The sequence below is a fragment of the Argopecten irradians genome, chromosome 13 (genome assembly GCF_041381155.1).
Source record: "Argopecten irradians isolate NY chromosome 13, Ai_NY, whole genome shotgun sequence".
Taxonomy (NCBI): Eukaryota; Metazoa; Mollusca; class Bivalvia; order Pectinida; family Pectinidae; genus Argopecten; species Argopecten irradians.
The window spans coordinates 17,669,333-17,681,830 of NC_091146.1; the positions used below are offsets into that span (position 1 = coordinate 17,669,333).

Consider the following 12,498-nt stretch of genomic DNA (forward strand, 5'->3'; position numbering starts at 1 on the left):
TCGGATTATCATTTTTGAGCTTAAAATCCGATTTTTTTCATTTCCTGCGTAGAAATCACTACATATATTGAATTATGTGGTCCCGATATGAATTTGCTGTTCCATTATGATCATTTTGGTACCTTATCTGTCTACTTCGGTTGAAAAATGTTAATGTTATGACTATTTTTCAAATGTTAGTGAAATTCGAGATGGCGGCCATCTTGGTGACGTCATAACCGGAGCTTATACAATGTTAACATTGTTTTTTAGTTGGTGTTGTTTTTACTAATTGATAAGAGGTCAAATAACTGATTAGAAATAATAGTTTGCTGTTGGCAAATATTTTTGCTGTGTCAAGCCAAATATGAAAAATTTGCTAAAACATTGCCATTTTTGAGCTTAAAATCCGATTTTTGCATTTCCTGTGTAGAAATAATTACATATATTGGATTATATGGTCCTCATATGTATTTGTTGTTCTAATTTGATGCCTCATTTGTCTTCTTAGGTTGAAAAGTGTCAATGTTATGACTGTTTTTCAATCTTTAGTGAAATTCGAGATGGCGGCCATCTTGATGACGTCATAACCGGAAGTTCATCCCAGTTGATACAATGTAACCTCTCAATTTCGTTTTCAGTGGGTCATAAGGCTTCAGAAAAACATTGGTTTGTTAAGTGTGTGGGGGGGGGGTGTGCACGTGGACCCCCCTAGATCCCGGCATATATAATTCATGGTGCAGAAACCACAATTTTGAGAAATGTGAACGAAAGTTTTATATATAATTATAATTATAAATACATCTATCACATTTTAGATCAAACTGTACAACCAGGTGGAAAACCAACAACATCGCAGGAAATGAGACTGAATATAATTCCATCCTGGGATGGTAGCAAAACAAGTATATTTGCTATAACAAGTAATGGAGTCTAAGTACCAATCAGTTTAATACTTCTCCGACAGTTTATAACTTTATAGTAATGAAAAGATGCACATATCATGATACTATATAGTAATGAAAAGATGCACATATCATGATATTAAAAGGTACATTTTTATATACGTTTAAAATCATTTGAACAAATTGAAAAGTGTTGTATAACTCCATACTAAAATATGTAAATCTATTATATATATGATATATATGTATCATGAAAATATGAATGCAAAACAATGATCTTGTTTTCATATTGACCAATCTCATGTTTAGTAACATATGTTCAAAGATTTATTGCTGTATTTAAGGACGGTCTCTTTGATTTCTCATTGTAATGTTGGATGAAATACTCAAGACTATACTTCGTCACTGAAACACCATCCTCAGACACGAAGACCTTCATTCCTGGGTACAAACTGTCAACATCTCTATCAAATCTATATATGCGTAGTGTACTTTCATTTTCCATTGGTAATATGGTCCTGTCAGTCTGCTGACGGCCAGAATTGTCAACAACTGCGGTCTGATGTCTTGTCTCATCATCAACAATAACCTTTCTTACTAATGAATTAGCATATGTTTCTTTTGTAGTGTCATTTAGGTGAAGTATTTCCATATGGTCGTCGGTATTTATATGGGTCCGGAAGTGTTTCTTTAGGCTAGCGTGCTGACTAAACCTCTTTCCACATGTGTCACATTTGTAAGGCTTCTCTCCTGTATGTGTCCTTAGGTGACCTTGTAGGTGACCTGTCTGATTGAACCCCTTATCACAGATATCACATTTGTAAGGTTTCTCTCCTGTATGTGTCCTGATGTGTCTCTGTAGGTCACCTGCTTGACTAAACCCCTTACCACAAATATCACATTTGTAAGGTTTCTCTCCTGTATGTATCCTGAGGTGTGCCTGTAGATTTCCAGTCTGACTAAACCCCTTACCACAAATATGACATTTGTAAGGTTTCTCTCCTGTATGTATCCTGAGGTGTGCCTGTAGTGCGCCAGTCTTACTAAACCCCTTACCACAAATATCACATTTGTAATGTCTCCCTCCCGTATGTGTCCCGAGATGTTTATGTAGTTGACCTGCCTCACTAAACCCCTTATCACAGACATCACATTTGTATGTGTTGTCTCCCGTATGTATCCTGAGGTGTTTCTGTAGTTGACCTGCCTCACTAAACCCCTTACCACATACATCACATTTGTATGTGTTGTCTCCTGTATGTATGCTGAGGTGTCTCCATAGTGCATCCCACTTATCAAACTTCTCACCACATACATCACATTTATATGGATTTTCTCCTGTATGGGATCTGAAAAGTTTCGCAAGTGTGCTTCTGTCTCTAAATTGTTTACCACACATATCCCATTGGTTAGGTTTCCCTCCTTTTTGTGGTATCAGGTTTACCTGTAATCTGTCTCGTTCACTAAACAGTCCACCAGATGTATACCACTTGTGAGGCTGGTCTCCTGAATGTATCCCGGTGTGTCTGTTTATATTTCCTTTATCACCGAATCCTTTAACATCCAACTCAAACCTGTGATGTATATCTCTGGTAAACGTAAGCTCATTTGCATTATTTAATTCACGTGTTCCGATACTTTCGTTGTTATGGTTATCCATGTTGTTGTTATAGTAATGCTGCTGTTATTTTTTTCAACGATCCCAAAATATTTGTTTTTTCAAAACAAGTCCGTTGACTTTTGCTTCTGAAACCAAGAATAAAAATACATGGTAACTATTTTATAGTCATAAAACTACAACGTTTTAATGAATCGCCAAATGTGTATTGATTTAACGTCAGTTATCATTTTTTGTTTCCGGTCATTATTTGTTCGTGCACTCGTTCTACCATGTGAATATCTAAAAATATAAATAAAAAGCAACAATGATTTTGATGAAAAATAATGTAGATATTTTAATCATTGTAAACGTTTTGTAAAGAATGAATATCTGCAGTATAATTTATCAATCATAACACAAATAACCGCACCTGTGTTGGAATTGTTTATATGGAAATAATATAATAACAAAGTAATATTTTGGAATAGTGTAAATCAAACTATGTGAACATATTTTTACATAGTTTTACATAGATGCCTTTGAATCTGGAAAAAAATAGCCTGAAATACATGTATCATGATGATTTCATGACCAACCGCTTTTAATTTTATATCTTGTTAATATTGTATATATAGTGTACATACATATAATTATGTAACATTTTGACAGTGCTGTTTTGCATGTCGTTCATTATGTACTGTTATACAAAGCATTTATTATATAAATTACGTTAATCGTTTCTACATCATTACCAACAAAACATATCACTAAAATTAATTTCTAAGATTAAGAAAACTGTTGCTTCGAAAATTTATTACATATTATTTATTCGAAAAAATATGCATGACAATGTTATTGATAAATAAAAACAATTATATGAAATAATAAACTATGGGTAACTATTGGAGTATTTGAACATCAAATAAGCTGACATAGCATTGCTTGGTCACTAAACTAGATCTTTATAAACCCTAAAATTGTCATTGAAAGTTACTTTGCAATTAAAAGATTACATTGATATACATATATATTATATATAACTCGCGTTACACCAGTTCATAATTGTTAGATATATTTCAATTGATATCTGAGATTTAAATACGAGTGTACGAAATTCTCGAGGTACTTTTATGTACGATTTGTAAAATCCCATGCCCATTCTATATGGAAACACATTAAAAAGTGATCTACTTACATTTCTGTATCAAATAAAATAAATGATAAGAGGAACGTTCCGGTGCTCTAGATAACTTAGTCCTGTTCTCATTGTTTTCTAGATAAAATGTAGGCCTGTGCACACTGTATTTTAAATGTGGTAATGACACAATGACACGAGCTATCATATTCTGTATTACAGTTCAGACTAGCCGTGGTCATTGTTTGTTTATCAATCGGTCTGTTGGCTATAGGGGCGGCTGTAGTCGGAGGTTATCCTGGTAAACATTGACACGTATTATGTGACTGACATTTCCTGAGGCTTGATCTTCATAAAATGTACCCAAGGCCACCTTATAGTAGTCTTTTTCTATGACTGTTGTAAATATGTCTATATGGGACAAGGAAATAATTACAACCTTGTGGACAAAACAAAATTGTCAAATTTTCGAGGCGATCTGCCCTTTATCAAGACATACAAAACGAACACGATTACATAATAGGATACGTACAGTAATGCGGGACAAAGTAGACAAATATTAAACTATACAGCACAATGGAGCACAATTTACCCTTCGGCAAGTGGCATGTGTATATTAATATATCATGTTAAATCTCTCGAATTTTCGAAAGCGATTATAAAATTGCAATATAGATTTCTTCTTCAAACATAAGCGCATGGTGCTTTTTCTGATTTTGAATGCAAATCCGAATTGATATTATTTTCGAATCGTTTGCTAGGCGATAAGTGCCGTAGATCGTGAGTTCGAGGTCCGGATAGGGCAAAATTAATAATCAATAAATTGTCATCCTTTGTTAAATTGTGTTTCTTTGATATGTATCGTTATATACAATTATAAACAGGTTGCTGTTTTCAGGCTAATAATCTGATCAAGCGAAAAATGAATTCATTATCTTTTATTAGAAATATAATCAAGATGGTAGTATCACATACATGTATCCCATATTTTCTAGTATTCTAATGCATGCATTGTTTCAAAATTGGTATTTATTTTTTTTAACATTCTTTATGAGAAAAACCGATATTCAATTAAGGTAAAAATCCACATATAACTTTAGGTGATGAGATTTTGGTTAAGGTGAAAAGTCAATTTTTCTGATGACTAACTTTTTTTTCTAATTAAGGGTTTTGGAAATAAGAATTCATACAAAAGTTAAAAAGTGATAAAACTAATATGACGGTGTGCTTGATTTTGAGATTAGATTTGATAAGTATGATTGCATCACAAAAATTTGCAAAAACAATGTTTTCTTAAAGTGAATAAGAATATTACACAGTTCAACCCATTATCTTTTGCTTGGAGAAACCTCTAAATTTGAAGATATAAAATAACCTTTTTTACAAATTTTGACAGATTCAACGCTTCACAGAAAACGTTCTGAAAACTTTTTTTTTTCTTAAATTTTGCAGATTAAAAGAAAACAAGTTGCTGTTTCTAAAATCATCATAACAAATAGGGGATCAATGTGCTTGGGTGTTTTGTCCCGTTACAAAATTGCTATTTCCAGCACTTCTTGATAAAAATTTCAGATAAGAGGTTATACTTCTATTAGAATACATTTGGTTATAATTATGAAAAACCCATAGTGTTATTTGATTTCACACTTAAATGTTTATCACTGATTCATCTAAGTAAACTTTAAGAAACGATGTTTAAACCACAAATTCTCATTAAAAATTTTGATTTATGCTCTATATAAATTCTGTTTGTACGCACCTCCGAGTTATAGTAAAAAATCATTTGATGTAAGTAAAATTGGAATGTGATATTCAAATCTTTTCAACAAGTGTGATAAGAAATGCACCTTTCAAACATTAGCCGTCCAATATTGGTCATTTGATTATAATTTATATACATATCATTTTGTTGTTTTATTATATTTCATGGCAAACTAATAGTTGATATCGAGATGAAACCCCAACCAGAGCCAGATACATTTGTAAAAGACGTTATATCATTACTTTTATTTTTAGATAAAATATAAGGTGAAGTAACATATGATAATAGGAAAATGACAGGTTTTTTCTTTTATTTCGGCAATTTGTTCATGATAATCATGAATAATTTAATAGCATATATTTTAATAGAGCATTTTTGTAAGCATCACGAAACACATTGTATTTGCCAGTGTGAATAACCTAAAATACCTTGGATTATCTATCATAATTAGCAGTTACTCTCTCTTAGTTTTATATATTTCATTTTCTTATTTGTTTTCCCTTGTTAAAATTTAATACCAGATTATTGGTGTCTTTATAATATAGAAAATATTGATATGGTTTGGCTTTTATTTAGTTTAATTCGAACTCAGCTTCCCAGAGAGTAAAGGGATTGTGATAATCATTCCGAGACATCTTGTAACCAACTTTGTGTCACTGGCCGCGCATTCTATATATATCAAAGGACACAAGCATTTAGATTCGCAATATTTTTTAGAATTTTATATCGCAGTTAGATTCATTGTTTTTACGCAAAATTTCAGACGACAAATGTTGTTTCTGAGTCCAGTACACAAGGTGTCCAATAATATTAGATTATTTTTTCTATTTATAATCTAAGCGATTATTACAAATGTCAATGGTATGTCATTGTCTAATCAGCCTTTATACACCAGTCGTCTCCTCATCCATATTGTGTACATTGTCTAGTTCTGCTATAGAATCAGGTGCTCTGGCAACTTTGAACATAATTGTACATGATTTACTACATCTTTGATTAACAGCCATATGTCAGTTCCTCATAATCGTTTTACAGAAGCATAATAACTGATTTCATTATGTCTAGTCTCAAATATGTGCACAGCACTCTGTTTATGAATCTGTGGTTTTAAATATAAGATGTTCAACTATATTTACAATTTAACACCTATCTTACATTTAGTGGTGCAATTATTTCTCTTGAGAAGATATCGAGAAAGCATGTTGAATAAAATAACAATTCAGTGACTAGATAAAACTATATGGCACATTTATTTCAGTCTTGATTTCAAAAGTAAAATGATATTGTGTTTGTTCGCGTACTTGTTTTTTTTTTTGCGTCTTGATTCTGAGTTTTAAAAGAACAAACTAATTTTGACATTATTTTGTGTTTACAACGAATCTAGGAACAATGGTTATCAGCTATCAAAACCACCCTTGAACCTTGGTTGTTCTTCCTATGCGAATTAATTTTTGAAAATAACATGACAAGTTATATTAAAAGGTATTGATTAATATTCAACATTATTTACGCCTAACTTAAATTTCACGAGTATCAATAGCTGGGCAGATTGTTTACATTATGACCACATATATGACCTCAGCCCTTGCACTGGTATAGAGACCCAAACCATCCTAAGACAAAGAGTTTACTTATACCACTAGTTTTTAAACTTTGTTAAGAAGTTTTTGTTATTTTATTATTTAAAAACAAAGAAATATTAGTTAGCTATTGTGTTCTATAATTAAAGTCTAGGTTCTCATATAACACTAGATAGAAAAAAAAGTTTGGGCCTTCTGCTCATCTCCAACCAGGGTTAGATATATTGGAAATCAGACGCATTTTTGCACTAAAAAATCCTGAAATTCTAATAATATGTTTTTTTTTAACCTATTCATTATCAAAAATTGAATATTTTGTAACACGTAATCTCAATAAGAATTTCCCAAATTTATATCATATGCTATCTAGGAATATTTACACTGCCAGAAAAAATTTTTATACTTTTGCGAAATTCATGATTAGCCCAGCCAATCAGCGGCCGGAGTTAAAAATTCAATATACCTTGGCTCAAATCGTGTATACACAGGGGTCATTTCGAAGGTCAGTGTTTTCATTTAGTTGTCCCTATAGATGTTTCTGTTTTTGAATTAATGTTCTCCAAATATAATTTACGAATAATTTTATATATCTTCATTTTAATAAATCCATCATATCTATACTTTACAATGTCTACGTATATAACTACCGATAATATTCATAATATCATTATATTTTTGTTGTGATTGTTTTATTTTTTGAAGCAATTCATTTATTAATATAACATAAATAAAAAATAAATCATACAGGCTCTTACATTCACTGATACAAACAACATACATATCTTTTCTTATATATCCATCTTTTAATTGTATCACACACATAACCCATATCAAACCCTATTATAACACACTATACATGTACAACGAAAGGACAAACAAGACAGTTTGCATACACTCTTAATTCATAAAGTTTACATTCCATAGTCTAAACCATATATATACAGTCAATCTTACAATACGCACGCACTCACTTACACACACGCTAAGGACATAAAAAAGAATATAGAAGATTTAGAGAAATGGATGGTTTTATATATTGAATATTTAAAGATTTATGGTAAACATCTGCACCTATAAATACACTGCTTTAAATGTAAAAATAATTTGATTGTCAACTTTGATTTTGAAAGGCTGCAATGTTGTTGTTTATTATCTAACTTACCAAATAACATAAAGTATGTTTATTTATTGTAAAAGGAATACAAGTGTAACCAACAGCTTCATCTAGAGTTTCGAGAAAAATTATGTACGTTGTCACACTCCCAAACTTAAATGCACAAGATTGTTAGTCCTATGATAATTGCCAAAAATTACAAAAATGGTGATTTACTAATAAAATGTGACGAGAGATACTCAATTGTAGCCCACTTAAGTTTATTATTTTTTTCATGTACATTTATTCTAATGGCTGACAAAATTCCATTATATTTCAATATATATTTGTATTTATTAGATATCTAACTGTAAACTATTCATACGAGAAGAAAGTTTTGGAGGTAATATCTTTAAAAAATCACACTTTTTCACGCCACAGTTTGAAGAAAAGACAGTCTCACCCCAAAATTTTATATTGTTATAATACCAGACTGAAGTTTGTATGGGTGATCACCCCTTGACTATTTGCCTATGATTATCACTGTCTTTCTGTCTTGACCAGGCCCCTAGGGCATTTTTCCAAAATTCATTATTTAATGATTCTTGGCTTAAATTCATGAAAGTTTCACAAAAAATTAACAGTTTGTTCATATTTACAGTTGTTGACAACAATGATTTCCATTCTCCTGCAGATGAATATAAATCTTTTAATCCAGCTAATTTTAAAGAATCAAAAAAAATGTGAATGTTTAACATTTTTTAATCCACCCTTATTATATTCCTTTACCATCACTGATCACTTGATTAATTCTGTTATTACATAAAAATTCAAAAAGTATAGAATTGATATTTTTGAATATCTTTTTCATCTAGGATAGGTAATGTTATGAATAAATGATTAAATCGTGATATCATAAGTGATCTTATTAAATGGGTTTTCCCCATTGGTGTTATATTTCGTCTTTTCCAGGCATTTTATTATGTATTTTAGTTTAACAAGTTTTTTGTCGAAGTTCATTTTAACCATATTATGGAAATCCACACAGAAATCATTTCCTAATGAAGTAAACCTCTCTTTTCCCCATTGTAACTTAAGTTCAGGTAAGAAAAAATTCGTATTCATAATACTGACATGACTTTTCAATTCTAACCTGCAGAACTAAAGTACCTCTGTAATAAAGGTCATAACAAATTATTTCACACCTGAATGACGTAAAATAGAAGTGGGGTTTATATTAACGATGCAGCTGTTGATTAACAATTTGTTTATACCACGCGTGGCGTAAACTCTGTTCGCATTCTGATTAGCCGACAGGGTGAAATTAGACCGAACTACGTATTTCTCAGTGCAACGTCATCATTTGTCAACGTCATCAATATTCGAGTAACGTCACGCTACAATGTATGTTGTGATTGCCGCCTGACGTCAAAAATGCTGTACAGTATGTGACGTTGTCGTTGTGTCAAAAACGTGATATTTCTATGTGTGGTATCATAATCTGTGTAACTCGTTTTGACAAAAAATGATCTTAATACTGGTGAGTGCGGTAGAGTAAACTAGTCTGAAACGAACTTGAACTTGATGAACTACAATGGTTTGATGATTTTTGGCGGGAAGTTAAAGACAATGAAAAAGAATTAATAATACGTTAAATAAGAAATATCTGATCATCAAGTGTTTCACTATTCAAAGATTTGTATATGAATTCTTTGTCAAAATATGACTTTTGAATATTAATTTTTGTTGATGAAAATATCACTACATCTTATTTCTCGGCAAACACACGTTACCTTTTCCTCGTCGTATTTTTATCGGCTAAAAAACGGATATAATTGTGGTAGAAAATGGTCGCACGACTCCTGGTTGTTGAATATGGAATTTAGTCAATACTCGTAAGTTATTCTTTAAAAGTTTAAATCCTTTCTGTAACCTCTATATACATCATGTACCGTGGTACATTTGTATATCTGAAATATGTTCACTTGGATAAGTAATTTGGTTGGACACAAACAATATTTGATACAAATTAATGTGATGTCACAACATTTTATTAGTAAAACTTCAATATTCATTCTGTATTCGGAGATAAAACAGGTTCCGTCCATAATTATGATGTCAAAATGATGCTTTTAAACAAAAATGTGTTATTTTGCCTAAAGTTATTGTATATAAAATCATCATAAAATAACATTTTGATATATTTGTAAAAATACATCTTAACTTTTCATATCTAAGGGGCCAATTTAAAGCGCCCCTTGTCTACTATTACATAAGGCGGAAATCACTTACAGTCAATATATTAACTATTTATTTAGCGCAAAATTGTAATGTTGGATGAAATACTTTAAACTATATTTTGTCACTGAGACACCACTCTCAGACACAAAAACTTTCATTCCTGGGTACTCTATGTTAATATCTCCATCAGATCTGCATTCGCTTTCATATTCCATTGATACAATAGACTTGTCAGTCTGGTGAAGGTCGGAATTATCAGCATCAGTGGTCTGATGATTTGTTGTATCATCAACAATAACCTTGCTTACTAATGTATTACCAAATGTCTCTTTTCCAGCATCATTTGGGTGAGATATTTCGGATTTGTCGTTGATATTGATATTTTTCATAGAAAAATGACTCATTTTGTAATGTTCCATATTCTGTGCATTCAGCGAAGATGGATGAATTGTCGAATGATCACATTTATAAGGAGTCTTTCTATCATGTTTCTTGAGATGTAAATCAACATTTTGTGCAATACGTGACTCATTATCATTATTATTTAGTTTATATTTTTTCCTTTGTATATGCGTTTTGAGGTGTGTCTTTAGGCTAGATTGATGGCTAAACGTCTTTCCACATAAATCACATTTGTAAGGCTTCTCTCCAGTATGTGTCCTGAGGTGTTCATTTAAGTGACCTGTCTGACTAAACCCCTTACCACAGACATCACATTTATAAGGTTTCTCTCCTCTATGTGTCCTTAGGTGTCTTTGTCTCCTCTATGTGTCCTTAGGTGTCTTTGTAGGTGTTGTGTCTGATTAAACCCCTTACCACAGACATCACATTTGTAAGGTCTTTCTCCTGTGTGTATCCTGAGATGATTCTTTAGATTACCTGACGCACTAAACCCCTTACCACATACATCACATTTGTAAGGCTTCTCTCCTATATGTGCCCTGATGTGTGTCTGTAGGGTACATGCCACACTAAACCCCTTACCACAGACATCACATATGTAAGGTTTCTCTCCTGTATGTGTCCTGATGTGTATCTGTAGATGACCTGCCACACTAAACCCCTTACTACATACATCACATTTGTAAGGTTTATCTCCTTTATGTGTCATGAGGTGTGTCTTTAGGCTGCTTGATGAAGTAAACCTCTTACCACATACATCACAAATGTATGGTTTATCTCCTGTAATTGACATGAGGTCTCGCAGTAAATTGTAATTCCTGTTAAACAATTTATCACAGACATCGGATTCAGAGTGTTCCGATTCTTTATATGTGGCAAGGTTTGTCTGTAGATCAGGCAGTTCCCTAAACCCTCCACCAGATGTATACCACTTGTGTGGGTGGTCTTCTGAATTTGTCCCGATGTGGCTGTTTTTATTTCTTCTATCTACGGATCCTTTAACATCGAAATCAAATCTGTGATGTCTATCTCTGGTAAACGTAAGCTCATTTGGATTGTTTAATTCACATGTTTCGATACTTTCGTTGTTATGGTTATCCATGTTGTTGTTATGGTAATGCTGCTCGTAGGTTTTTTCAACGCTTCCAAAATATTTTTCTGTTAGGAAAATAAGTCCGTTTAGTTTTGCTTCTGAAACCAAGAATAAAAAATACATGGTAACTAAATTATAGGCATAAAACTACAACTTTTTAATGAAACGTCAAAAGTATATTAATCATGTGATCATGTGAATATCTCAAAATATAAATAAAAAGCAACCATTATGATTTTGATGAAGAATAATGTAGATATTTTGATTATTGACAACGTTTTGTAAAGAGTGAGTATCTGCAGTATAATTGATCAATCATAACACAAATAACCGCACTTGTGTTGGAATTGTTTATATGAAAATAATATAATAATAAAATAATATTTAGTGTAAACCAAACAATGTGAACATATTTTTACATAAATGCATTTGAATCTGAGAAAATAGTCTTGAATATCATGAAGATTTCATGATTAACCGCTTTTAATGTTATATCCTGTTGATATTGTATATTTAGTACATACATGTAATTATGTAACATTGTGACAGTGCTGTTTTGCATGTCGTTCTTTCTGTACTGTTATACAAAGCCTTTTATTGTATAACGTACATTGTATAAGTTTCGTGCATCGTTTCTACCTCATTACCAACAGAACATATCACTAAAGTTAATTTCTAAGATAAAGAAAACTGTTGCTTCGAAAATTT

At 31.7% G+C, this 12,498-nt stretch overlaps 1 protein-coding gene across 1 annotated transcript; it reads right to left on the bottom strand.

Annotated features, from left to right (window-relative positions):
* Window positions 1-792: 792 nt before the first annotated feature.
* LOC138306064 (zinc finger protein 235-like) lies at window positions 793-2,608 on the bottom strand. The gene has a single exon (XM_069246410.1). The coding sequence runs from the start codon at window positions 2,542-2,544 to the stop codon at window positions 1,204-1,206; it is 1,341 nt and encodes a 446-aa protein (XP_069102511.1). The 5' UTR covers window positions 2,545-2,608; the 3' UTR covers window positions 793-1,203.
* Window positions 2,609-12,498: the final 9,890 nt, after the last annotated feature.

What these genes read in the sequence shown, in the direction of transcription:
- LOC138306064 (XM_069246410.1), bottom strand. Translation starts at nt 2,544, where the DNA reads ATGGATAACCATAACAACGAAAGTATCGGAACACGTGAATTAAATAAT.